The following is a 26959-nucleotide window of genomic DNA, read 5'->3' as shown; positions in this document are numbered from 1 at the left end:
CACCACCCTTCCCTTCACCACCACACCACCTCTTACACCACCATGAACCATCACACCCCCAGCTTAACATACTTACATATGTAAGTCATAATAGCTATGCCTCTGCCCCTCTCTTTGGCCAACCCCCGTTTAATTGTTCATGGGCAACGGTTCACATCTCCTCATGTACGCTTAGGTTGGCGGCCTGCCATGCCCTCTCCAAGTTCCCTGGTGGAGGGACGGGATATATGCATGCCTTCATCGTTTGGTGGTTTGCTTTCTTTTTTTTCCCTTTTCCTTCATCTGGGTAATCTCTGATTCATGCTCTAGTAGGCCTACCAAGGGGACAAGAGGGGCAATCAAGACGATGTCACCCTTTCTTCCAATACGTCCAAAATACATCGTCATCCATTCACGTCTGTGTCTCTCTTCCCCTTCCAAGAGCTCCCATCTACCTTTTGCTACAACCATCAGACGCCGAAAGGGCCCCTAATGTTTCCTTCTTCATACGTCGCCTACCTCGTCTTACGGGCGGCCATGCGTAACGTAACCTAACCCTCGCCGGCGTCCGTGGTTTGTTTGATCGATCATCGCGGGACCCTCCAACCGGGTCCCATCGCCGACTGGTGTGCCATTCTGCCAGCCAGTGGCCGGCTTTTTGGGACAGACAGCCTCGGGGGCGTTCATCAACTCTCACAGATACACGGTAACCGTACCAGTCGGAAGGACAATTCGCGGTGCAATCGACACAGCGGTACCATCGGCACTTGAACATCACGTCGCTTCTCTCGGTTGCCATGGCCAGTGTAACTAACTACCTACCTACCTATCTACGCAATACCTTATACTGCCTTCCGGTCGACGGAATACCACCAGGACCAGGACCGACAGCGATGGACCTTGCTAGACGTTGTGTCCAGACACGCGAGAACCGCCATTGGCCCCCGTACGCTTCACCTTGGCCACTCCGTGGCGCAACATGTTTCTTTCAACGATTCCCGGTGGAGACGATTAACACATTTGTAAAACAGGTTTGGCCCAGCCCGTGACAGTCGCTTTTTTAGCTCCCGCCTCCGCACAGATGTGTGCGTGTGTGTGTCGTCGTGGATTTATGCCCCGTTCCTATTCTGTCTCACCTTCCTCAGCTTACGGTATTTTACGACTCTTGCTCATAGCTTATTCAGACGACGAGCCGAACCTAGGGAGGTTGTTTGCTCTTGCTTTCATGCGGCTGACTCGTACGCAATACGCTGCGAATGCGACGGGGCGTGGCCCTTGGTGTGGCTCTCGGGCCCTTGGACGTCAACCTCAATGTCTGCTGATGCCCAGCAACTTGATGCTGGAAGCACCAAGGCACTGCAGAAGAATAAGCTGCTTCGGCCAAGGTTTTTCAGGGTCCCACAAAGCCCACGTTTTCGAACTCTTTACCATCTGCGATGCACTGCGATGCAGGAAGAAGCCCCGAGTACCACAATCCCGGCCTCCCGGCCGAAACGATATTTCTCTATTGTCATGACTTGGGAAAACTCTCATGGCCGAGCCGCTACAGACTCGATAAGCCCAGATTGGGTTTCTTCCTCAATTGGCCTGGCTCCGGCAATTCTTCCTTTTGGACCGATGGAAGATGGAAGATGGAAGAACAATGGACAGAGATGTGAACGGCCCAGCCTTCTGCAGCCGACGTCTCATCTCTGGTTCCTGCTGGTCAAGCAAAACCGTTTTCTCACTCACATCCTGGTGCGTTCCCGCGCCTGGCCAAGAGTTCTCGGACGCCTGCAGAAGCCAGCCTGGCCCTTGCCATGCCATGCCGCCCCCATCCCCTCCCCTTCCTTTCATGATTCTCCCCCGTAAGATCGAGGGAAGGGGACTACGGTTTCCAGCAGGATGCAACGCTGACATGAGGGCCGTTCCCGCCGTGGCCTCGCGAGCGATGTGTGCGTGCGTGCAAGTGTGCGTGCGTTCTCCCCTCCCCCTTGGCCGCCTGGGCCACGGAACCGGGGCGGCCGATCCAAGCAGGGCAACCTGACCTGACATGGCGTGGCAAAAGCGGCCAGAGGCCGGTTAGAGTCCCCGTAACCGTAGCCCTTTTCTTCATTCTTTCGTGATTCCTTCCTGTAGATCATATCATGGGCGAAGTAAGGTAAGCCCATTTGGTGATTGATAACCAAACGCGGAATATCAGTAAGCAAAAGCTTTTACAATCCCGGTCTTCGCGCCGCTCTGATCCCTCGATTAATCGGTTTTCTGTTACGGATTTTATTCCGGACGGCACACATACACACACCCCTCCCACGAGTTGGATTCTTTTTTCGAGGAGAAGGGAAAACGTCACGTTTGAGGCGGCACACACTCTCCGAGCACACACACACACAAACATCCACATACTTACAACCACACAAACACGAAAGACCAAGCACAAGGGGGCGTGTCTACGAAACAGGTTGGTTTGTTTCCCGATTGATGGGACGAAGTAATCCCATTCATCGCTTCCTTCGTCGTTCTTATTTTTGGATATTGTAGCTTCTTATTCTTCTTTTCCCCCTCCTCTCCTCTGTGTAACCAGCGAGAAAGCGTCAAAGTTACACAAGCTTTATTTTTATTTTTGCTTTTTTTTTCTCTCCCTCTTCCCGTCGTGGCGCCCGCCGTGCGCTCGTGGGCGGAACTGGGGGCGCCCAACGTAAAGAGACAGAGACTCGGGAACGACGCCGTGCGACCATGCTCGTCGGGGAAGACAAGAGACGACGCCGACGACGACAGAGGATCACATGGGGGAGTCGGGTAGCTTTGGACCCAGCGGGATTGCTTTCTTATCTAGGTAGTCGGCGGTTGAATCTTAACTCTACGCGCTTCTCGTGGGCATCTCCAAGTACAGCGATGCTTGAGTACGAGAGATTCGGCTCGTCGGCTTATAGTAACTCTTTTTCACAATACCCATCCGTCGGTCGACAGAAGGGAGAACGCGGCGCGCCATGGTGAGCCACCATGACAAGCCATTGAACAATCGAAGAGTGCCCGTATACGAGATTCCCTTGGTGACTTGACTCTCCTCGGGCCAGCCTCATCCGAGTCCCGCGTCGACTAGCACAAAGATTTTGCTTCCCGATGAGGCTGTCGGCGAGGACAAGACAGCCCTCCTTAAATTAATGGTGACAACACGGGTTGGCAAGCCTGTCGCGTCCAGCTGCTGTCGAGAGGTGCGAACCACGATATTGATCTTGGGGTGCACGGCATGATGCGTCGTTCGGAACCGAAAGTCTGCGGTACGTACCTACCTTGGGTACACCAGAACTGAGGTGTCACGTCTGCCCGGTGAGGTGGTGACGGGAGGTGATGCAATGACGCTGATGGTTCCATTATCGATAAGAGATAGGAAGAACGGACGTTCTCGATAAGGTAAGGAACCGTTCAAGCGCCACAGGCTTCCTGATTCGTTTGTCAGCCGCCCCACGGTGACCGCGCCTCACCTCACTTCAATTTTCATCATCAAAGAGTGCCCAGCCCAGTGTGAAGGGGCGGCGAAATAAATAAATTCAAAGAAAATTCATCGCCATCGTCGCTAACTCATTTTTTCGACAAAAAGGCGACTGAGAAATCGACAGGTCAGAAAAAATGACGAGTCTTAAGCGTTCGTTCGAGACGGACCCTTTCGCCGCCAATATCTCGAGCAAGGTCTACGTCCGTTCGACGAGAAAGGGCAAGGTTCAGAAGATTGTGAGGGAGGTTTACCTGCGTCAAGATATCCCCTGCTCGTCAAAGCTGTGCCGGGTCTGTCTGCAGACGGCGCCCAGAGATGCAGCCAACAATGGTGAGTTTACCCCATTTTCGATTTACCGCACGAACATGACAACTAAACAATGCCTTCCAGTTCAACCCTTCGTTCTCTCTGACAAGCCGGCGGGGACGAAGGCGTTCCCCCAGGGGCACTACATCGTCCCCGACACCAACGCGTTGCTGAACGCCATGGATCTCTTTGAGCAGAGCTCGGCTTTCTACGACGTTGTCATTCTACAGACGGTGCTCGAGGAGCTGCGCAACCGCTCGCTGCCCCTGTACAACCGCCTCGTCGGTCTCACAAAGAGCGAGGACAAGCGCTTCTACGTCTTCTTCAACGACTTCCGCCTCGAGACGTACGTCAACCGGGAGTCCAATGAGACGGTCAATGACCGCAACGACCGCGCCGTGCGCAAGGCGGTGAAGTGGTACGCCGACCACCTGGCGCAGACAAAGGCCAAGACGGTGCCCGCCGTCGTGATGCTGAGCGACGACCAGGACTGCCTGAGGAAGGCCAAGACCGAAGGTGTCGCAGCCATGTCACTCTCCGAGTACGTCGGCGGTCTCGAGGATGGCGAGAGGTTGCTGGACATGATTGCCGAGTCGCGGAACTCAAGCTTTTCCAAGAAGCCCGCCGGCCCGATCTACCCGGAATACTTCACCATGTCGAAGCTGATGACCGGCGTCAAGGCCGGTCTTCTTCACCAGGGCATCTTCAATGTCTCGCCGTACAACTACCTGGAGGGTTCCATTCACGTACCCGCATTCCCCAAGCCTCTCATCGTCCTCGGCAGAGAGAACATCAACCGGGCCGTAAGCGGCGATGTAGTCGTGGTTGAGGTTCTGCCAAAGGACCAGTGGAAGGAGCCGTCGACCAAGATCATCGAGGAAGAGGCGGTCACGCGCGACGAGAACGCCGACGGGGAGGAAGCGCAGGACTTCGTTTCGGAAAAGGAGCGCAAGGCACTGCAGGAGGAGGTGAAGAAGACGCATAAGAACAGCACCGAAGGCCGGCCGCAACCGACGGCAAAGGTCGTCGGCGTCATCAAGCGTAACTGGCGGCAGTATGTCGGACATATTGACCCTTCGTCTGCGAGCAAGAGCGGCGGCCAGGGCCGCAAGTCGGACAATGTTTTCCTCATCCCCATGGACAAGCGCATTCCCAAGATCAAGCTGCGCTCGAGACAGGTTTCCGAGCTTCTCGGCAAGCGCTTGTTGGTCACGATTGACGCCTGGGACCGCGATTCCCGGCACCCCGTGGGCCACTTTGTGCGTTCGCTTGGTGAGCTCGAGACCAAGGCCGCGGAGACGGAGGCCCTCCTGCTGGAGTACGACGTGCAATACCGTCCCTTCCCCAAGACGGTGCTCGACTGTCTGCCAAAGGAGGGCCACGACTGGAGAGTACCACAGAGCCTGGAAGATCCCGGCTGGAGGGACAGAGAGGATCTCCGCAAGCTCCTCATCTGCAGTATCGACCCCATCGGCTGCCAGGATATCGACGACGCTCTCCACGCAAGGCCTCTCCCCAACGGAAACTTTGAGGTTGGCGTCCACATTGCCGACGTCTCCCACTTTGTCAAGCCCGCCAATGCCATGGACACGGAGGCCAGCTTGCGAGGCACCACCGTGTACCTAGTCGACAAGAGAATCGATATGTTGCCGATGCTTCTCGGTACCGACCTGTGCTCGCTGAAGCCCTACGTCGAGCGTTACGCCTTCTCCTGTATCTGGGAGATGAATGCCAACGCAGACGTCGTCGGCGCCCGCTTCACCAAATCCGTCATCCAGTCCAAGGAGGCATTCAGCTACGAGGCGGCCCAGCTGCGCGTCGACGACGCCTCGCAGCAGGACGACCTCACCAACAGCATCCGAACGCTCATGATGCTGTCCAAGAAGCTGAAGCAGAAGCGCATGGACGCCGGCGCCCTCAGCCTGTCCTCCCCCGAGGTCAAGGTGCAGATGGAGTCGGAGACGTCGGATCCCATCGACGTCAAGACGAAGCAGCACCTCGACACAATGTCCCTCGTCGAGGAGTTCATGCTTCTCGCCAACGTCAGCGTCGCCGCCAAAATCTACGAGGCGTTTCCCCAGACCGCCATCCTCCGCCGCCACGGCGCCCCGCCAAAGACAAACTTTGACGAGCTCTCGAACCAGCTGCGCGTCAAAAAGGGCCTCGAGCTCCGCGTCGACTCGAGCAAGGCGCTCGCCGACTCCCTCGACACCTGCGTCGACCCCGTCGACCCCTTCTTCAACACCCTAGTCCGCATCATGGCCACCCGCTGCATGATGTCCGCCGAGTACTTTTGCTCGGGCACCCAGGCCTACCCGGAATTCCGCCACTACGGTCTCGCCTCGGAAATCTACACGCACTTCACCTCCCCCATCCGCCGGTACGCCGACCTCGTCGCCCACCGCCAGCTCGCCGCCGCCATCGGCTACGAGGCCATCCACCCGGCCGTCCGCAGCCGCGGCCGCCTCGAGGCCGTCTGCAAGAACATCAACGTCCGCCACCGCAACGCCCAGCTCGCCGGCCGCGCCAGCATCGCCTACTACGTCGGCCAGGCCCTCAAGGGCCGCGTCGCCGAGGAGGAGGCCTTTGTCATGAAGATCTTCAGTAACGGTTTCGTCGTGTTGGTCCCGCGGTTCGGTATCGAGGGCCTGATTCGGCTGCGGGACCTCGCGGAGCCCGAGCCCGAGAGTACCTTTGACGCGGAGAATTATGTGCTTACCACGAGCGGGAGCAAGGAGCTGCGGGTGGAGCTGTTCCAAAAGGTCAAGGTCAAGGTTACGGATGAGAAGGATGAGATGACGGGTAAGAGAGGTGTCAAGATGGAGCTTGTTAGCGTTTGAGGGGGGCGCTGTGATGTAGGAATAAAAATACGGAATTCTTGCGTGTTTTGAGATGTTGAAGTAGAAAGATGGCCAAAATTTAGCCAACCTAAAAGTTCAGAAACGAACGCGTTTACCTATGCCTACGCACGGTTTGCAAAATCTGTTATGTGAAATGGGAATAGAACGTGTCTTTACGCAGTTCCCATGCTTCGATCCTGTGTTTACAAGGAAGCAGCACCCTTCAATATCACAAGTTTTGGAGCCCAGCATGACACCGCACCAAGATAGTATCAGACGTGACCTATCTAGAGTATCGTACACAGACTGTGGAGACGCATATCATTCATCATCAAACCCATCCCGCGTCCATCTTCGCCTCAACCTCGTATACTAGACATCCGGTCACAGATATGAACACACCAAACCCGAACCCTCGAAAGACGAATAGCATGCTCAGCGAGCCTGACGGACAGGCCTATGAACCTGGTCCCACAAAGAACACTTCCGGAGCAAAGACCTAAGATCTCCCTGTGTCTCCGGATCGACAGGCAACTTGGACACGAGGTCCCGTCCGTAATCGAAGTCGAGCCACGGCTGATGGGCTTTGCGGTCGTGAATCATGCGCAACACAAACTCCTGCGTCCACACCGAGGGCGCCCAGACCAGCTCCTCTAGGCCCTGGCCCATAGCTTCCTTGACAAACTCGATCCACGGCTTCCTCGACCGGATCGCGGGCTTGTTCCTCCTGCGTACGACCATGATTGTCACGCGCTGCTGCAAGCTCATGTGCGGCAGGTCTGGGCAGTCGTCGAGGACGTGAAGCTTCGTGTTATGGATCGGACATCCCATGATGGTGCCGTTGTCGTCGGGAAAGACGCAGTCGCCGAGCCAATGTCCGGCGTGGCCGCAGTCGGAGCAGATGTTGTTAGGGTCAAAGCGATCACCGTACAGGATTTTCGAGGTAGTAATTTGGTTCTGGGTCCATTCCTCGCTTGTCATCTTCACTTTGCCAGGAAAGGGCGGCTTGTGGCGGCGGATGTCGGTGTCGTGGTAGACCTTGTTTCGCTTCTGACCAGCGCTGCTCAGGTGCTGGGCAGCTTTCGAATTCGCTGCGGGAGCCACGGGAGCGTTAGGCGGCGCCGATCTCGCTTCGTCTTGGGAGGTTCTGTTGTGTGGCCTTTGCTGTGTATGGTGGGCACGATTGGCGTTGTATCTACTACTGGAGGTGCCTCGGAATGATTTCGTAGAGGAACCTTGGTGATATCCCCCCCTCTGGATCCCCGACTGGGAAGCAACGGATCGCTGTGTATCTCTATGGGTGTCTTTACGATGGTCACGGCCAAAGGAGCCTACGTGATCGGAGCGGTTTTCGTTCCAACCAGCCCGGTCGATGGAGCTGCTTCGATGTCTGGAGGGAGGCCTGACGAGTTGCTCGTCACGATCAGGGTGCATGCCGTGCTGATACTCGAGCTTCTGAGGATCAGAGTAGGACCCCGACTTGAAGTCGTTGAGGTTGGGTCGCACAGGCGAGTATGGCGCGCCTTGACATTCTCGATCAGAAGACCTCTCTGACATCGACAGCTTTTCCTTCAGCTTCTGAATCTCCACACTGCGCTCTTGGTCGTTCATTTGGATTGATTCGCTCCCAGACGTGTTGTATTCCGTGACCAGGCTCTGTGACGGTCTAATGTCGTGAGGTTGCATCGGTATGGTGCCATGTGGAACATTATTCGGCTTGGGTCTCTTGACCAGGTTGCTGTCTTTTCCTCCTCGGTTCGGGATCGTCGACCGTCATCAGACCCGTAGTTCAAAGCGTTAGAGCTTGAACTGAAAGGTCTGGATCTCTTCATTTGGAGAGATTGTTCGACGTGGTCGTGGCAGGGACAACACTGTGAAGGCAGGCCGCTGCGATCGGTATGACACGCAAAGCGTGTCAGACAAGAGAGCTTCTGGCGCGCACGTAGGCGGAGACCTTTCGATCTTTTTGTGTGTAGCGCTTTGAAAACCTCGACCAGTGTGCTGTTGATGTGCGAATGGAAAAAAACGTGATGTTTTGAGGTGAAGGGAGTGAAGTGCAGGATAGGGGCGTTTGCAGGTAGGAGGAAAATGGGGACGACCTCACCGACCTCTGGCATCCACGCGTCACGTGGGTACGTACTCAGAGTGAATTACAATAAGGCAAGGTCCACTATGTAGGTAGGTCCCGAGCATGATTCACCTCCTTCGGGAAGGGGCGTTTGATAGAGAAGGCAGCCCAGGCAATGCAGAAGTCACCTACCTACTTATCTGACCGCATCTGCCCAGATCATGAACATAGTCTCAACAACTGCCTACGACGTGATCTCGCGTGCGAGCGAATGAGATCAAATTTCTTATCACTTCCGAACGTAGCTCTACCATGCGTGATTCAGGTTAGGGAGTAGGTGGGAATATGCCGCTACATCGACCTACCATGGATTGATCTGAACACAATATACTAGATTCTTGATATGAATGAAACAGCCTTTACGAAGAATTGGTATTTTAATTCACCGAAGTCAGTAGAATTATCAGGGATATGAAGTAACCTGAAGTTCCGTACAAGACGAGGGCGCCTTTGGTAAACAGTTCTGCCATGTCCATAGTTGACATAGTAAAGCGAGCGTTTCATAAAATAACGGCCATAGAACACTTCTTTTTCTCTTATAAGGGACATGACTAAACGAAGAAGTTCTATCTTTCTGAGTTCTCACGAATATAGTCTAAGAAATAGTACCAGATTTAAATAGAGCTTCATCAGTCTTGACAGCCTCGTTCTATTGCCTTCATTACCATTATCACTACCACGACTGGCATTATAATCGATGTCAGTCAGTAATCCTTCGAGTATATTCGTTATATAATATCTATGAAATAGCGACAAAGAAAGAGAAAGTTAGAATACACACTGTAAGGTAGTTAGCGGATTATTTTATCATCCACTTGTCCGAACCTGCCTTCTCCTGAGCGAGTGTCCCACACCACTCAGTGAATGCATTACCAAAGGGAGGGCATGTGCCTCGGGCGTCCCTTCCTACAATATTCAGCCTTTACCTTCACCACCTTCTTCTTCCCCACAACCCACCCAAACCAACTTCCGAATTACACAACCATCAAAGTGAATCTCCTTACCAGGTTTGCCCTTCCAAAGTGCACCTTCTTTCGGCTGGTTTACTGACGTTTCCTTCATCCCTGGAGTGACTCAAGATGGAAGGTAACGGCGTCCCTGCCGCGGAGGCGTCCTCTCAACCACCGGCCAAGCGAGTCAAACTGTCGTCACCCGCTTCCGACAACATCAAGCCTGTCTTCGGACGCCTCGGGGTCATCTTGAACACTGAAGACGTTGGAGACATCACCGTCAATATCAGCAACACCAGACGCCTTGGCAAGCCCGTGATAGACCATCTTTCAGAAGAAACTTTCGCTTTTCATGGATCTCGCCAGCAGGCCCATACTATGCTCGACAGAATTCTGGACCACAGCGAGAATACGATCATCATGGGCATTGTGAGCCTTCAACCAGATACCAGCGAGGCGACACCGCAATCAAAGGCGCCGGCGACTGTCCAGGCTGTGGATGTGACAGGTACGGCATCTGAGAACTCGATAGTAACGAAGCAGAAGACACCTATAAAGCAGAGGCCGGCTACGTCTACTGCCATGGAGAAAACAGCACCTGCCGGTGAGAGGCCGTTGGCACCTACGGCCACACACCAGTCTCGGCAGACATCCAACGTTGCCGACAACCCCAAGCCATTCGCGCCGCAGAATTCATCGCTTGTTCTTTCTCGGGGTCATCTGGAGACTGCGTACAGAGTCTGGACGACATGCCGACGGCGGACCACAAAGTTACAGACTCTGCTAAAGAAATTCCCTGAAAACGACCGCCCAAATCCCTCGGTGGAGTGCATGGTACTTCAGAAGTTAGCTGGAAAGACGCCAGACATGATGGTTGACGAACTTGAAGACATTGTACATTCTTATATGCTTACAGTCTTCAAGCACAACTTGCGGAGGAGAGTTCCCCGGTTAGGAAAAGACTGGATGCATTTCCGGATCCTGAGGCGACTGTGGTTTTACCCTGGTAAGTGACCTTATTATCCTGTCAGCCCATTTATCAGCGAAGTCAGTGCTTGCTGACAATCAGATTGCTGGGATCTTTTAGATCTTGGTGAAGACGTCGACTTCCCGTGGGCTGAGATGGCTCCCAATTCTTCCGCCGGCTGCCCTAGCTCAGCTTACGCGACATTCAAAGAGCACAATGGAGTTGGGATCGAGTCGAAGTTCTCAATCTTCGACTAAGACGGGGAGAGACTAGTATTGAAATAGCTATGATGTTCAGCAAGTCAACCACCAAGCGCAAATTTCTCAACCGCTGAGCTGTGATTCGGCATTGCATCATGGCCGTTTGTGGATCGCCATCTGATTGCACACAACCAAATACCGTTGGGCGGATGGAAAGCAGGAGGTCGCTCGGGATGCCAGAATCGTCTATAATCCTATAAGGACCAAATCAAATGAAAACAAGGGACATTCCGGATGAAAGTGTATGTGCAGATTTGAATGAGGACAACGGGCTGAATCGTCATTCTTTACTTTTTATTTTTCCCTTGGACCGCCCCAAAAACGCCATGTGAAACAAAATGAGGAATCTAACAGCCAGCCAGGCTCTTCATGAGGGAGCTAAAACCCAAGAAATGGGACCACAACATCTCCTCCACTTTCTCTTTTGATATCATGTACTCCCCTCTCCTCCTCTCACTACGTTCTCTCCATTACTATACTGCACCACCCCTTATTGATCCATCGCCTCGTCCTCATCGCCAGCAGCAGCAAGACCACTAAACAGGTCACCGAGGTCAAACTCCTTGGCCCACTCCGTGACAATAGTCTTCTGATCCGCGGCAGCAACGTCGTCAGCCACGGGAGCAGCAGGCGCGGCGCCCTTGGCATCGCTCTGGACAGCGAGGACAGGCGCCTCAACCCAGCCCTGGATGCGGCCGTCGCGCCAGTCCGTGACGACAGTCATGGCGGCGGCGTTGATGTTGGGGATACCGCCGCGTCCCAGACGGCCGCGCTTCCGCGCGACCTGCACCAGGAAATCGGTCGTGATGTCGCCGTCGGCGCGGCTGGGCAGCAGCGTCGGCAGGTCGTAGGCGTCCGTCAGCTTCTGCAGCAGGTCGGGGGAGGCGGCGAGGCGGCGGAGGAGGAGGGTGACGGCCGGGATGGGGTCCTCGATGTTCTTGGGCGGGACGGCGTTGAGGAGGACGAGGTGGGCGTGGGCGTCTGTCGCGTTCTTGAGGGAGACGAGGCCCGATGTGGAGGCGTTCTTGGCGGAGGGGAAGACGATACCGGGGGAGTCGAGGAGGGTCAGCTTGCTGTCGATCTTCACGGCGCGGATGCTCGTGGTGACGCCGGCCTCTGCGCCGGCGGGGCAGGCCTTTGAGGCGCCGCGGCCGCCGGAGAGACGGCCGAGGAGGGCGTTGATGACGGAGGACTTGCCGACGTTGGGGTAGCCGATGACGCCGACGGAGACGGCGCGCTTGAGCTGCTTGCTGGCGGCGTAGGACTTGAGGGCGCGGAAGAGGTCGGACGACGTCTTTTGGACGGTGAGCTCCTTGTGGTTAAAGGTATGGGCGTTGGGCGCCGGGTTGGAGGCGCGCAGGGGCAGGGTCGGGAAGGAGCGGCGGAGGTGGATGAGCCAGTCCTTGAGAACCTTGGGGGGCACGAGATCGATCTTGTTGACGACGAGGATGAGGCGCTTGCCGCCGCTGGCGGCGGCCATGACGCTGCGCTCGACGTCGCGGGAGCGGGTTGATTCCGGGTCGCGGGCGTCGAGGACGTAGAGGATGACGTCGGCCTGCTCGACGACGTTCTTGAAGACCTTGTCAAAGGCCTTGCGGGAGGTGGCGTTGCCAACGGGGATCTCGGCGGGCGCGTCAGAGTCGTCGCCCGAGTCGTCGTCCGAGTCCATCTCGTCGTCATCGTCGTCGCGCAACTCCTTCTCGTACGTCTCGGCGGCGGCCCTCGCGCTGCGCAGGAGAGCGGCCATGGGGTTCGAGTCGTCGCCGTCGTCCTCCTCATCGTCGTCCTCGATCATCATGTCGTCGTCGGCCACGTCGACCTGCTGGCCGGTCGCACCGGCGACGGTGGCGCCCGTCTTGGCGGCCTTTGCCATTTCGCGACGCTTCTGGTTCTCCTCCTGCTTGCGCAGCTTGTTCTCCTCAATCTCCTCGAGGATCTTCTCCTTGTAGGGGAACAGGTTCGGGATACCCGGGTCCTTCTTGAGCTTGGTGCGCCATTCCGGGTTCTGCTTGGCCTTCTTTCTGTCTTTCCTCTGCTTCGCCGCCGACTTCTTCTCGATCTTGTGGCGGAGGCGAACCGTCGTCCTCTTGGACTTTGGCTCTGCGAAGATGCTGTTAGTCAAAAAGGGTATAACATAAAAGATATTGGCAATAATTCAGGAGATACTCTCACATACTCTTGGGTTTGTTAATTGAGCCAGCCATCGTGATATCTGACCAAAGCGACTTTTGGCAAGATTTTTGTTGTATGGGGGTGAGCTTTGGTTGGTGCTTTGCTACCCTCGACCGCCGCAAAACTTTCCTGGCGCTTCGGCCAGTCCTTGCAGTGCAACTTTCAAAAATTTAGTGGGAGGTCGGGTTCTGCCAGCCCACACCGCTTCTGCTATCGCTATCGCGCCCCACCAAGATATCCTCACCGCCTGACGCTAATCCCAATGGAGGAGCCCCGCCATGGGTAACTTTGCCCCGCGACAGCTGACATAAGAAAGAAAAAGTCGATGGGTAAAAAAAAAAAAAAAGGCGTGCTGGAACCGGTGGATCACAGACGCTCAGTGCTGCCGCGATGGCGCTGCCGCAGCGTCAGAGGGGCCCCTTCCGGTGGACAGAAATGCCCGTCTCGGTGTTTTTGGCCGCTGGAAAGATGCCGCAGCTCAAATAGCGGGCTGGTCAAAGGCGGATTACCAAGGTTGTCGTTGCCGACTCGGAACTTCAACGATCCTTTCAGAGTCATACCTCACTCAACTTCAACTCGTAATCTCAACTAGACTCTTGAATACAATAACTTTCTCTTCACTATTAATCTTGGACCACATTAAAAGACCATAACCATAGATCGAACACATAAAACATTCATCTCTTCAGGTATACATTCACAACTCATTTCAAAGGGATAACCGCTTACCCTGTCTACCAGACTTAACCATGTCGTACACGGCCCCTCCACAACGCTTCACCTTTGATGGCTTCCTCTTCGACATGGACGGCACCATCATCGACTCAACAGAGGCCGTCGTGAAGCACTGGCACACGTAAGGAAACCAACGAACTCCACCGGTTCATCAGCATCATCATCACCAATCATCCCTTGCATGAGGGGTTACCCTCTCTCTCTCTCATCTCATCTCTCAAAAACCCCACTAACACCGGCCTTCTCTTCTCCCTTGCAGCGTCGGCAACGAAATAGGAGTTGCGCCCGAAGTCATCCTCGAGACCTCGCACGGCCGTCGTAGCATCGACATCTTGAAGATTCTGGCCCCTGAAAAAGCAAATTGGGAGTGTGAGTACCTTACCTCTACACACCAAAAAAAAAAATCTCAGATCTCTGTTTTGTCTGATCTCGCGTGTTTGGTACCTGTTCCTGATTCCGATTTCCCCCTTGCCTTGCTTCACCTACCTAAACACGACTCACCGGCGCGCCGTCTGTCAGGTTTCCCCAACTTTTTTTCATGCATGCTCACCTACATGACGCAAGGGGGGGATGAGACGGTGATGAACTCAGGGGTTCGCGAAGAAAAGGCTAACAGGAGATGAACAGACACGCGTGAGATGGAAGGCCGCCTCCCGAAACTCTACGGGGGAGACGCCGTCGAGATCCCTGGGGCAAGGGCACTCCTCGACGCCCTCATCGCGAAGTCGGCTCCCTGGGCCATCGTCACCTCGGGGACTGAACCCCTTGTGGGCGGGTGGCTCGACGCGCTCAAGCTGCCGCAGCCTCAACACCTCGTCACCGCCGAGTCCGTCGAGAACGGTAAGCCGGACCCGACCTGCTACCGCATTGGCCGCGCGAAGCTGGGCCTGGGAGACGCTTCCAAGCAGGTGCTCGTCCTCGAGGATAGCCCCGCCGGCATCAGGGCCGGTAAGGAGGCTGGGTGTAAGGTGCTGGGCCTCGTCACGAGCCACACCGTTGAGCAGGTCGTGGACGCGGAACCCGATTGGATCGTCAGAGACCTCGATTCTGTCAAGGTCGTGGAGAGTCGCGACGGTGTCGTCACGCTGGAGTTTACCGACGCCCTCGTTTCGAAGCCTTAGTGTAGTTGTCTACGACTGACTGACTACTCTGGCGTGAGGAATGGAGGCTCTGCTAATGAATCGATAGAGCAAGAATAGACTTGGCCTGTACAGACTTTAGTATGACAACATCGTACGCTTTTTACCGTTCCCTTGGCCCTTGGAGCCAAATAAGTCCTCGGAGCTCCATACAAGGGAGTAGAGGAGACAGAGGATGAACGGCAAAACCTATCAACCGGCCAGTGCGCGAGAAAGGGCAAATACAAACTAATCTTCTTTCCCCGCCGTTGTCTCATCAAGGGAGCACTTGTTGGATTCAGATGCGAGATAGTTCTCGAAATGGAGTCCTCTTTCCCCCAAGCCTGAAGATCCCTAATAAGCTGTGTCGCGTGAGATCCGTGATGTTTATTTTGATCCGGGGCAGCAGCTCCAGTGCAACAACAAAACAAACATCATCATCCCTCTACCTTCACCGAAGGGGGGCGTGTGCCGAACCGAGTAGAGGTACCCCGAAGGACCCAAGACAATGTCTTTAGCCTTGGAGACAAAGTCCCGCCGTATGCCGTGTACTCGACATGTGCAACCCCAGGATCCAAGAATATCCTCCTTCAGCCGAGTCAGGCGAGTCCCTGACTTCAACTCGTCTGGCTGCCGCTGCATTGATTTCGCCTACAAACGCGGGAGTGTTGAAGGGGCTTTCACAAAGTAGCTTGCGTCGACGATGATCCAGCTCAAGGTACAGGAAAAATCAAGCACACATTTGCAACACATCATCGTCTCGCCTCGTCATTGTCCCATGTTCCTCGGGGCCCTACCCCCCAACTACGGGTGATTGCTGCGATCTCGCGACCTTGGAAGCGGGAGAAAGAAAAAAGCAACGTTAAGAAGTCTCAGCCCGGTCGATGCACCGCATCTGGATAGGCAAAAAGCAACCCGCAAAAGCCCGCGGTCGTTTCACGAAGAAGGAGCCCGTATACGAGAGAGTCTGAGAGAGCGAGCTTGCCGAGCGCATCCGGTACACTGGTCTCTCGTTGACCTATCTTAGTCTTTGCAGAGCTGAGCGGAGCGGTCCCGAGACCGTGGATGTGGCGTAATTTTGCATAACGAACAAACCCGCTGCGGTCTGAGGTATCACAATGGCAAACTACACCGGTCTATGACCACCTTTCGTAATTCGGAGCTGCAAGGTCCCGAAAGCACAAATATCACCTGTCAGCTTCGGAGCTTCATGCTGACGGACCTGGCTGCTTGCAGGGTGTGTGTGTGTGTGTCTGTGTAGGTATGTGTGTACGCTCTGCTCTCTCAGGGCACCAACTTTAGACAAGCTTGCGAGGCGAATTAAAATTCGGCATCTTGCAGACAACTTCGGAGATCTTCGTGCTTGAGCCGTGGGTGTGTCGCTCCAAGTAGTGAACATGTGTATCCCGTTGAGTGGAACAAGGTCGTCTATCAATACTCCTCGGGACGTAAGACTTGGTGAAAAGGGGTAACACAGCAGCGGAAGGATTCCTCCCTCCTCCTGACACAGCACAGTTGTAAGTGTCGATGCCTTGTTTGCTCATGGGCAAAGCAAGATTATCGGTGGCTGCAGGTACGATCAGCTACAGAAATAATCTGGCGGATGATGCCGAGACAGCTGTACACTCACTGTCTAGGCGAGGCAATGGCGACGAGTGTGTTTTCGCCGGTACAGGAACCCAGGCGGGGTTTGTTTGCTGACAGCGCAGCCATCCACCAAGAAAAAAAAGCAGGCGTCCGACGATGTCATTCCGACATGTAACACAACGGACGCCAGCTTTTCGTATGGGCGAATGCAGGAACATTAAAGGCTAAGCCAACATAGGCTTCGCGCGCGAAAATGTCAATCTCAAAACCATCAGGTAGAGGGCTGATGTGGACAGCCTCCAGGCTTAGTATGATGTTAACTTTCGAACGGTCTTTGATGCTGCAGGTACACGAAGGGCCGGGTCGGTTGAGCTACATCTCCATATCGTTGAGGCGGCGCGCTAGCAGAACACCGGAAGGGATGACAGCAATCTCATTTTGAGCATAGTTGTCACCACGAGACAATTCATGAGGAGATTGGAACACGGAATACATCTCATGCCTCCCTGGGTAACGAGTCCTTTGACGGTGACAGCTCCGAATGGCGTTGGAGCGCTCGAGTAGTGTAAGCTGGCGAGCGAAGGCCGCCGACCCGACGCAGGTCATCGGGCCGGCAGGCAAAACCGCGCGGCTGTCAAAGGAAAGGAAAAAAAAGGGGGGGGGGGGGGGCTTCTGGTGTATGCTTCCCGGCGACGGCTTCTGTTTTCGCGCGTTTAGCATCCGGCATCCACCTGTCTCCAGAGCTTCAGAGAAAGGTTCCAAGGCTTCCAACACGATAGACGTCGTCCGGCAGTATCCGCATTGTTTGCACCGGTTCGGTACTCGGTAGCGGACTGAACAAGACTGACTCGAGGTGGCCATGTCGTGAGGCTGTGCTCAGTTTAGCGAGCGAGAAGGAAATTGTGTCGTCGCAGAGATGGGGTACTGTCCGTACAAGTAAAATGTGTGGAAACTAAAGCACGCACCAGCCCAGTCGAATGCAAGTGTTGTCTGCGTCGCACGCGTCCTCCACGGGTCCCTTTACTACGGCCGTGACGAGGACCCTTGGTCGAGTTTAATGAGAAGCATGGGCCTGCGGCTTGTGCGCATAACGAAGGGGGAAAAAATCCGGCATACTGTCCCCGTGCCCCCATCATCCCATGCCTGGTTGTGAACTTGTGAAGGAACAAAAACGAGCCCTCGCAGACTCCTTGTCCTTGGCCCCCTCCACAGCGCAGGGGCAGGGCCGGCACCTCATCCATCTCGTCAGTCGTCACTGTCGGCACCGCACGTGGCCGCCAGGGCCCGATTTTGATCCCAATCTCCCGCTTGCCGCTGTTTCCACCTTGGACGTTGGAGCAGAAAAAAAAGTTGATCAGGATCTGGATCATGGATGCCACTATACATCTGTTGATTAACCAAGCCACTCTCTGCCTCGTATATCGTCATTGCATTTTAATAAACTCGAGTACTCGCAGCCACCAAAAAAATCGATTCTTGGGGGTTTCCTGCGGCGATGTTACCGCAAGAGGTCGTCTGTAATCACATCTCTCTTCCAGTGCCCGCTGTCCGGAGTCAAGGTTGGAGGGATACCGAACCCCTTTCTTGTGCATATCATGAAAGGGAAGAGAAAAAAAAAGGCTTCATCTCCCGTGTGCATGTTGGAGCCATGCATGGCCATGACTCCTCTAGTCGTTGTGGAAGTCTTCCTGCACGCTATCTCTGTCGCTTGGCATTTTGTGTGTTGCGTGGGTGTTCCGTGGTGTTTGCTGGCGTCACGCCTTCGACACTGGCGTGAACCGCCGGCGTCTTCGATACTAGACTAGGCAATTGCGTCCTCTCTCGTTTCCCGTGTTCCAGAAGGTAGCTTTCCATGCCGGCTCGGTAGCATATGGTGGGCATCTGTCGTCCAAATTTCCTGCGTTGGACGATTGGAAGCTTGAGCGATGGCGAGCCGATTGATCGTACTCCGCAAGTTAGTCGCTCTCCGCGAACACCTTGAACTTCATCCACGGCGTCGGGTTCTTCGTCCTTGCAAGGAGACACTAAAATAGAAGTGGTTACACTCGGAACTCATCCAGTCCACATGGTACTCCGTATGTCTTCCTTGCCGAATATCATCTCCGGGGGAGGGTTCGTCAAATCGTCAGAGTGGAACGACGGGTAGATGTCTGACGAGCAGATTACATCGACATCTCGAGGCGCAGCCTGATCCAGTATGGCGTTTGAGAGCCGCCGGGAGAAGTACCTACTTCGGCAAACCATCAACAAGTTCCAACAGGGGAGGAAGAAAGAGGTTTACCGATAAAGTACGTATATTGCACAGAGCTTACATAGTATGCTGAGAAAGAGACTTGTGCAACAGGCGTCGGTGAAAAAACGGTGAGATGATCAATCCGGCATCGTAATACAATACCCTCGCTTCGCCGCTCATCGGCCTGTCGTTGTCTGTTCGAGCTCCTCTGGCCGGTGATACTGATCCGGTCCATCTTCGCTTGGCAATTCGACGTGAAGACATTGGCATCAGCAAGTCTTTCCGAGCCATCGAACAAGGATTGGATTTTCAGATCGCTCTAGCCATAGCGCAACGTCAGGAGAGCACTGCTTCGCAGTACTCCGTAGAGGCTAGAGTTACTCGTCAAACGCCGACGTGATGCGTGATAAGCGTGTTGTAGCAAAGACTAAGACTGACAGTCGTAGGCCGCCCAATCGGCACGGACAAAGGTGCCAAGTATCTGGGACGAAGTGAGACAACGTCTTCTTTCCGCTTTGCTAGCTTTACAAGCGTTCCGCTCTCCAGGAAACGCCATATACCGTTCGGCGCCGTTGTCCTCATGTCCCGCCTTGCCCCGAAGACCGCTGAAAAGCGGCGTGTCTGATGAATTCGCGCAACGTCGTAGACTGACCTTGCCCTTTGCCCAAAGGGTGACATGTCGACGAATCGTTCTGGGCCCCCAGCCCTTCGCAGGGCCATGCATCGCTTGGTACTGAAGGCGAATCAATCGAATCGACCCTGCTGAAAAGGCTTTGTTGAGGACATGAAATTCCGCCTCCAATCGCTGCACCTGCGTTGCCTTGCTTTCTGTCGTCCACTGCCGCCAATCGCATCTCGTGAATGCCAGCCTCCGCCCTCCAACGGGACTCAGGTGCAGGTTTGGCTAGACATCAAGGACAGCCAACGATGTCTTGGAGCTAGGTAGTACTCCGTAGAGGGTCCACCTTAAAGAATCGCGAAGCGGCTTCAGTGGTGAGGTTACAACGCCCACGGATGAGCGATGGTCCGGAGACGCCCCCACACCACAGTCTAGCTAGGTGTGCTGCCGCGTGTATGTTCTGGCCATGTGTCGCAGTGCATCCCGTCTTCCGCACTTCACTGTGTGCACGATCTAGGCCCAGTGAGACCGAGATCGCGGAAGAAGTTCTTGATGAGAGTGTGGCCTGGAACGTCCAAGTTGTCAAGCATGACAAGGCGAATTGTGTGACTTTTGGTCTTTGCTGTCTGCTGGCTTGGCACGGTTGGCGGCCCGAATGAATCCAATTCGCCCGCATCGAATCTGTGCATGATTTGACGGGGGTGCGGACCAGCTGAATCGTATCCAACTATCTTCCGTTTGACTTGTAATGACTGCCTCGGTCCCAAACTTTGGTAATGTAGGCGTCGTATGCAGTTTTCCTGTGAAAAGACACGGTAAAGAGTGAAGGCGACGATGACTTGGTGATTGCTATAGACGAGTTCCAGAGATCGACAGAAAGAGGCGCCGCGCCTCTCCGGGGAACTTTACTCCCGGACAGTGTCAAACTGTATCGAGCAAGAGATGAACGCCCAATCAGCCATCCAAGATTCCTAGCTGATCGCCATACACGACATCATGGCGAACATGTCCCGGGATAGTGAGCCAAGATAGTTGGGCAGCGTAGGCTGAAGTGGGCGAAAGGTGGGCTGAAGCCCGATCACACTTGACAATCTGCGCAATGACGGCGACATTTCCAGTGTAGCTGATGTTCGTGGCCTCGTTTCCTGACATGACGATGTGAGAAGATGCTGCGTTGTGATGTGCGCGTACTGCATAACTGATCTCCAGGACGATTGTTTCTAGGCAAGGGGGTCCTATAACATGCACATCTTAAGAAAATCCCACGAACGAGGCCTGTGGCGGGCCCAGGTTTGCGCGCCTCGTTTTACTTAGCACTGTCACCCAGTGGAAAGCGGCCAACCGCACGTCTGCGCTCTAGTACTTGGTCTGGGATGCCTGGGATCAGCCGCTTTTTGGATAGATGCTTGGAAAGCGCGATGTGACTTCAGATTGCGCCGTCTGGGCTGTCAGTGAAGGAAATCGTAGTATCTCGGTCAGGCTAAATATCCATGCTCGGTATTGGAATTCATGGTAACGGAGGTTTCCGAAGGCAACTCCTGGATCAAGTCCACATTGCTTTCGAGTGACCACGAAGCTTGGTGAGTGACCTTAACATCGTTGTACACATTTGTGTGTCCCCAGCACACAAATTCCGTGAGCATCGCAGACTTCTCTTTCCCATATTACGAGTCCAGTTTCAGGAATAGCAGCTCGCGTGTCTTTGTTGTTTGCACCCCTGCAGCGGTACTGTGGCGGTGTCGGCTCAAGTGATGACCCATCCATTGCTGTCGAGCAATCTAGAAAAAGGGTCGCTGCCCAGAACGTGGATATGTCCCCAGTGTCCGGTTTGAGAACCGAACCGAACCACCAATTGTCAAGGGACCATGACTTTTCGATGAGAATTGAAACCCGGCTAGCTTCAGACCAAAGGCGCGGAAATCTTCGAGGGAAAACTTCCCGTAGCGTAAAGACGCTACATCTGAATGTGGAATGAAAGCCGTTGCCCGCTCCCCCGGCCTCGCTGGCTGGCCCTTCGATCTCACGGCCTTGTCCGGGCTACTGCTGGCTGAGGATCGACGGCGAGGGACCCCCATGGCGATTGCTTCAACTGTGCACAAGAGACGCCATGTACGTTCCCCAAGGCTTGGTAGGTTATGTGACTGTGTAGTTGAAAGTCTTTGTGCCATTCCTAGATGTATATTTGTCCTCTGCTGCAACGGCGCCGTGATGGAACCACACCTGACCATGCATGCTCCTGTTCGCCTCGTACGGCCGAGAGTATCAATTTTTTTTTTTTTTGAACAAGCCAGCAGCCCAAGTATTCTGTAGGTAAAAATCATGCGAAGGAGGAGCTGAAGCTGCAAGTCTACATCCGTTGGCTAATTTCTCAGCCCGTGTCGCTCTCTGACCAGCGCAAGGACATGGGTCAATCGGTCGTTGTGATTCTGACGACAGACGGCAGATATAGAAGAGCGTCCAATGTGTGCATCCGGCGGTACGCCTAGTTCGCGGGGAAGAAGAAAAGTGTTCCGCTGCAGGTCAAGACAAGTCAGATACAGTGTGATAAGTAAGTATTCGTACAACGGGCTCCGACCACAATCCGCGAGCAGTACTCCGTACATACTCCGTACATGGTCCGTACCTCGTAGGAGGCAACAAGGCCAGGTTGGGTTAACGCCGAAAACGCGGTACACCGCACGACGATTTCCCTCCATGTTACTCCGTAGTTGATGGGCCGATGTCTCCTTGACCCGTAAGAATACAGCATGGGTGCATGGATGTCAGTTCTACAGACCGCGGAGCGTCCTTGCCCTGTCTTTCGGAGTTCTGATGGGCCCACCCACAAATGCAGTCGCAGCAGTCCAGTTCTCGAGAGAAACGACGGGTTGTGGCAGGCAGTACGAAAGCCGAACAAGTGATGATTGTGTATCCATAACCAGCATAGGTATTATAAGCTATGTACGGATACCGCACACAGATCTGACGTGGAAAACTATGTGTGCCTGCCGGTGACAGTTGCTTAGGCCAGAGGGCGACATCAGTACATCGCGTCTCCTTTGTTGTGCAGCAGCGGTACACCAGTGACTACCAGTTGAAAATCAACAGCGTTGAGAGTGAGTTGTCTCTCCTCCTTTGGATCTCGGCCAAAAAAGGAATAGGCTTGCGGCTCGCCCATTGTCAACTTGTCAAGGTTCGGCGACCTGGCGAACCAACGCGTTGCCGAGTGAGACGAGCGGAAAACGGGTGGGGAGCCCATTGTACTAGCCTGCGGGAGCAGCGGCTGGTACCTGGAGTAAGGGAACCGGCGTCTGCCCTGGGCGTCTTCGGCCACATGTCTGGGCTGTTTGATGTCCTGTAAGGATGAAGACGGTGACGCCTGGTGGTGATGAAGTTGCCCCTTTGGTACTGGTAGTTTTCCGGCAGCGGAGGAGGTGGTGATCCTCGCAGGCAGGCCAACCCAAAGTAACTGTCAGCGTTCCTCTTTTCGAGGTTGACGATGCGGCAGCTGCAGTGGCTGCCCAAGACTTGCATCGCAGCGTTGCGTTTTGGGAGTCGCTGAGCAGAATCGGGAAAGCGTGGGACAGCGAGGCACCCCACCATCCTGTCAGTTGATCACAGCGAGCGACGTGCTGCAAGACTGCAAAAGCCTCCAATCCCCGGTAAGCCCAAGAGGGAAGAAAAAAAAACCGACGCGATTTTGGCGTCGTTGAGCTGCGTTAGCGCGGCCGGGCTCAAGGGGCAGGCGACAGCAAAACGACAGGGGCCGCTTGCACCCACGAATCGCAGCGGCCTATTCCGGCAGTCTGACCGGGGCAGATGTCGGAAAGGGTCAGTAAAGAGGAGGGCCCCAAAGCAACTCGTCCCAATTCATCGCCGTCTCTGCTCTCCTTTTGTCCAGGCCCGGCCTTGGAGCAGCAAAAGGCAGACAAAAGCGACAGTCGGTCTGCGCAGCGGCGGGCCTCAGAGGCCGGGAATGGTCGCAATGGTTGCTCCATTTGTCGCGTGGCAGCATGGGCAGTCATGTATCCTCACAGCAAGCAGGCTGCTGAGAGCAAGCAAGAGAGAGGCACGACTGACGATGACTGCCGTCTGCTCTGACGATTGCGCAGGAGGCACCCTCCAGGCGCCCCGGGTGAGATATGCACCAGCGGTGCTCAGGTTCGGACGGATGTGATTAAATGGGCTCGGATTGGACAGGATGGGCTGGCAGGCTGGCCAAACTAGGTTGGGACGGCAAAAGATGATTGCTCAGTTGGCCAGATATGGTTGGTGAATTCTGATCCGGTGTCGTGGTTTTGCTTTGGTGCTTTGGGTGCCGTCGTAACGCGGGCGGGAAGTGGACGGCTGTGTGGACGCGGACTGAGGTCGCAGTGGCGCACCGGGCATGTGTTGTTGTGACATGGCTCTAGTCAGTACCGTTCCTGGCGATCGGTGGTAGCCCGTCCATGTCGACCTTGGACCAAGATGTCGACAATGTTGGCGGCTGGCACCCGACTGAGACCTGCGATTGTCCTGCACGCTGCCTGACAAGTGTGTTTGTACTCTGCATATCCAAGGCAGATGGGGATTTGCAATAACCCGAGACAGAGAGCGACGTAGTTATCCACTATCGCAGGCTTTCAGAGCAAAACCGCAAACCAAGCGCGAGCTCGTGGGGGAGGCCAAGGATAGGTAGAGCCGGATACCGCAAAGCCGCCATTTGCGGCGTAGAAGAAGAAAGTAGGCTGTCGATCCGTGTGGATAGAGGGGGGCAGCGGCTGTGGCAGCAAGGATTGAGTGGTGGTGAGGCTGCTCGGATTGCTGAATAGGCAGTCCGTCTGTAGGTCGTGAGAGGGCTAAGAAGCCGACTTGGGTGGTTCATTTTGCAGAAATGACGATGGCAAAGTGACGTGACGGCCCAAGCTCAAGAGGAACGAGGTGGACCGGGACGGGCTACCAAACTCGAACGCATGAAGTTGTCATCGAAACTCGAGGGAGCAAAGAACTGTCAAAGAGCGCTATCATGGCGTGTGTCCGTAGTGTAAAGGTGTAGGTATCCCGTAGTCTGCATCTTGGGCTGGCATCCCATCTGTTCAGAAAGGTGCAGGGTTGGTGGTTCTTGAAGTGCCGTGCTGCGGGTTGTGGTGTAAGCACCTTCTGAAGCTGAAAGGCGACTGCAAGGTATCCGTATCCGAAGGGGAAAAGGTAGGTGTTAGCCCGCAACTTCCATTCCTTTCAGACTGTCGATTTCCATGTTGGGACTGCGAAATGCAGCGGAAAAGCCAGTCACGGCAAGTGTACCTTGATAAGTTCAACCTGCCACACTTTCTTCAGTGGGGCCGCAACTTTGCGGCAAATGCACCTGAACCTTGCCGTCGACGTTTCTCTGGAAGGGATTCCCTTTCTCTAGACTCCCAGCTGGCACTTTGTGGTGTTGCACAGGCTTCCGGGGAGCTCAGCACGAGATGCGTCGACGAGTCCGTGTGTCTTTTTCTGCTTCCGTGGCTCGGGCAAGGTAGGCCGCCGGCACAGCTGAGCTGAACCGGAACCAAACAAATCCAACAAGACGAGGCCATAGCAGGCGCGTATTCTCGTGTCATGTCGTATGGGATGATGATGGATCTCGATCTTGTGGGTTATTGATGGATCCTATGCGTCCCTTGATGTAAGTCTCCTCTCTCCCTCAGTTTTGTTTCCCCCTTGGAATCGGAGCGAGGCTAGGATGGAAGAGAGTGAAGCCCTCGCCTTGTCGATAGGTTACTGTAGGAAATGTCGTTGACAGTTGGGGGGAAGTGATCGTAGACAGCCCGCACAGTCTTGAGCACTGTCTCTCGACCGGGTACAGCGGATAGTGTGTGCAATTAGACAGTCGCTATGTCTCTTCCCGTTGGTCTCTCGTCTTGTTTATCCAAATGGTCCGTGTGATGCTTGGTCGCGTCAATCAATGCCATACTGTCTAGCCTGTCGGTGGAGATGGGCGCAGGGACAGGCAGAGTGAGATGCAGTACAAGTAGACCAAGGGGGACGAAGGTGGGGGAGGAAACCTCAAGTGGAGTGGAGGTACCTTGTCTACATACGTACTCTGTGCTCCATGAGCTCCATGTGCTCCATACGGATACCTCCTTGCCCTGAAGACAAACCACATGACTTGGGCTTCCAACCTGATGTTCTGACATTGAATTACCTAAGGCAGGAGACAAAGTCTCAGGTATCTTTTCCATCATCCCCGACCAACACGTGTGTCAGCGGGGGAAGGTGCTGACATAAGATGGGAACGGATAGCACTATGGTCTATGCGTCCTCGTAATTAATTACTATCCATACCTTACCTTAGTCTGTAAAGTATTCCATACCCAGGTAAGGTACCTTCCCTTACACTCAGGCATCCGCAAGTACCTGACCTTACTCTGTATTCGTACCTTTCCTTTCAATACACCTTTGCGGCCTCATCTCAATGCCTCCAGTTCACTCTCTTTCTCAACCGCTCTCTTGTTTGCATGTCTTCTTCATCTTGTCTGCCACAGTTCATCCATGTGCTTGATATTTACCGTCACTGGTCATCACCGAGGTACACAAACGAGCAGTTGCGGAAACCAAGGTGAGAAAGTGGGAAGGGACTCTCTCTCTACTTTGTACTCCTTGACTTCTCAGACTTTGGAGCTGGAGCATCGCGCCAACTCTCATCTTACCAATCGTCTAGTGAGCACTAAGCAAGGGCCGGACTTGTCAACTCGACCCGGCAACTAACTAAGCCGTCCGCGCCCGTCCCCCTCTCAGAAAACATTTTTGCCCCTCTCTCTACGCTCTATCCTGTTGTTTTAGCTTCAACAAAACGCTTCTTCCACCGCCCAGAGAAACCAATGCACAGAGTAGCGCCTGCTGTCTGCGCAAGTGCAACGCGGCAAATTACACGCCGCAGCGGCATAAACACCCAGATCCTGTAGCTTGTGTCTGGTGCGAGCTCATCCGAAGTTTCTTCCTACGCTTCATTTCATCTTTGCCCGTCACAGACAATGGACAAGACACACTCACTCACACCTTCACACACACACACTCCTCGGTACAAACAGTAACACTCATCGACGCAGCACAGACTTCAGCTATCTTCGCCTCTTCGGATCAGATGATGCCATTGGGATCGTCGTGCCTGTCCGGCTTGACCTGCCCCGCCTGTCTCGTCGTCTTCTTCTCTGTAATTCTGCCCTCCACAACCTAAACCACTTCTTCAACTGCCCTCTCGTCGTTACCCCTTCCGGCTTCCGGTTGAGTCGAGTCAAGTCGATACACTGCCTGTCCCTTTCGGTCACATTCTCGCCACTTTTCTAGAGCCCCTTCGAAGCCGACGGGATGCTGTCCGTTTGCCCGTCAAAGTCCCGACTCTCTCTCTCTCTCTCTCTCTCTCTCTACTCTAGATCACTCCTCGATTGTTGAGTTATGCCATGCTCATCTCGTTTTCTACGCTGCCTCAGTCATGCCGTTCTCCGTACGGTGTACTGTTCCTATGGTTGACAGCGCATTGACTCGTCATCCTACAATGTCTTGTTCTCGTCCTTTTTGGCGGGTTGTCTCTGCCGTGTCATTCAGTCTGTCAGTTGTTGGCCTTGTCACGGACGGTACAAACTTCCAGGC

At 54.5% G+C, this 26959-nt stretch overlaps 10 protein-coding genes across 10 annotated transcripts; 5 read left to right on the top strand and 5 right to left on the bottom strand.

Annotated features, from left to right (window-relative positions):
* Positions 1-1425: 1425 nt before the first annotated feature.
* On the top strand, positions 1426-2084 carry CPAR01_05110 (uncharacterized protein; the record flags this gene model as incomplete). The annotated part of the gene is made up of 2 exons (XM_060489389.1): positions 1426-1716; positions 1896-2084. 2 exons carry the CDS (start codon positions 1426-1428, stop codon positions 2082-2084), a joined length of 480 nt encoding a protein of 159 aa, XP_060350855.1.
* A 14-nt stretch (positions 2085-2098) lies between these two features.
* Positions 2099-2362, bottom strand: CPAR01_05109 (uncharacterized protein; the record flags this gene model as incomplete). Its single annotated transcript, XM_060489388.1, has 1 exon — positions 2099-2362. The coding sequence occupies one exon, from the start codon at positions 2360-2362 to the stop codon at positions 2099-2101; it is 264 nt and encodes an 87-aa protein (XP_060350854.1).
* A 105-nt stretch (positions 2363-2467) lies between these two features.
* Positions 2468-2761, top strand: CPAR01_05108 (uncharacterized protein; the record flags this gene model as incomplete). Its single annotated transcript, XM_060489387.1, has 1 exon — positions 2468-2761. A coding segment is annotated over one exon (294 nt), but the record flags the coding sequence as incomplete, so codon positions are not given.
* Positions 2762-3588: 827 nt separating this feature from the next.
* On the top strand, positions 3589-6600 carry CPAR01_05107 (RNB domain-containing protein; the record flags this gene model as incomplete). Its single annotated transcript, XM_060489386.1, has 2 exons — positions 3589-3784; positions 3845-6600. The coding sequence occupies 2 exons, from the start codon at positions 3589-3591 to the stop codon at positions 6598-6600; spliced, it is 2952 nt and encodes a 983-aa protein (XP_060350852.1).
* Positions 6601-7035: 435 nt separating this feature from the next.
* Positions 7036-8211, bottom strand: CPAR01_05106 (uncharacterized protein; the record flags this gene model as incomplete). Its single annotated transcript, XM_060489385.1, has 1 exon — positions 7036-8211. The coding sequence occupies one exon, from the start codon at positions 8209-8211 to the stop codon at positions 7036-7038; it is 1176 nt and encodes a 391-aa protein (XP_060350851.1).
* Positions 8212-9807: 1596 nt separating this feature from the next.
* CPAR01_05105 (uncharacterized protein) lies at positions 9808-10902 on the top strand (the record flags this gene model as incomplete). The annotated part of the gene is made up of 2 exons (XM_060489384.1): positions 9808-10684; positions 10766-10902. 2 exons carry the CDS (start codon positions 9808-9810, stop codon positions 10900-10902), a joined length of 1014 nt encoding a protein of 337 aa, XP_060350850.1.
* A 493-nt stretch (positions 10903-11395) lies between these two features.
* CPAR01_05104 (uncharacterized protein) lies at positions 11396-13109 on the bottom strand (the record flags this gene model as incomplete). The annotated part of the gene is made up of 2 exons (XM_060489383.1): positions 11396-13005; positions 13082-13109. The coding sequence occupies 2 exons, from the start codon at positions 13107-13109 to the stop codon at positions 11396-11398; spliced, it is 1638 nt and encodes a 545-aa protein (XP_060350849.1).
* A 717-nt stretch (positions 13110-13826) lies between these two features.
* On the top strand, positions 13827-14933 carry CPAR01_05103 (haloacid dehalogenase-like hydrolase; the record flags this gene model as incomplete). Its single annotated transcript, XM_060489382.1, has 3 exons — positions 13827-13933; positions 14072-14181; positions 14440-14933. The coding sequence occupies 3 exons, from the start codon at positions 13827-13829 to the stop codon at positions 14931-14933; spliced, it is 711 nt and encodes a 236-aa protein (XP_060350848.1).
* A 3279-nt stretch (positions 14934-18212) lies between these two features.
* Positions 18213-19474, bottom strand: CPAR01_05102 (uncharacterized protein; the record flags this gene model as incomplete). Its single annotated transcript, XM_060489381.1, has 2 exons — positions 18213-18541; positions 19189-19474. 2 exons carry the CDS (start codon positions 19472-19474, stop codon positions 18213-18215), a joined length of 615 nt encoding a protein of 204 aa, XP_060350847.1.
* A 392-nt stretch (positions 19475-19866) lies between these two features.
* Positions 19867-20521, bottom strand: CPAR01_05101 (uncharacterized protein; the record flags this gene model as incomplete). Its single annotated transcript, XM_060489380.1, has 2 exons — positions 19867-20218; positions 20358-20521. The coding sequence occupies 2 exons, from the start codon at positions 20519-20521 to the stop codon at positions 19867-19869; spliced, it is 516 nt and encodes a 171-aa protein (XP_060350846.1).
* Between the last annotated feature and the right edge of the window lie 6438 nt (positions 20522-26959).

This window comes from Colletotrichum paranaense, assembly GCF_030867605.1.
Source record: "Colletotrichum paranaense strain IMI 384185 chromosome Unknown Scaffold_4.1, whole genome shotgun sequence".
NCBI classification, from domain to species: domain Eukaryota; kingdom Fungi; phylum Ascomycota; class Sordariomycetes; order Glomerellales; family Glomerellaceae; genus Colletotrichum; species Colletotrichum paranaense.
Note: the sequence above shows the minus strand (reverse complement) of the source record. Positions and strands in the feature narration are given on the sequence as shown.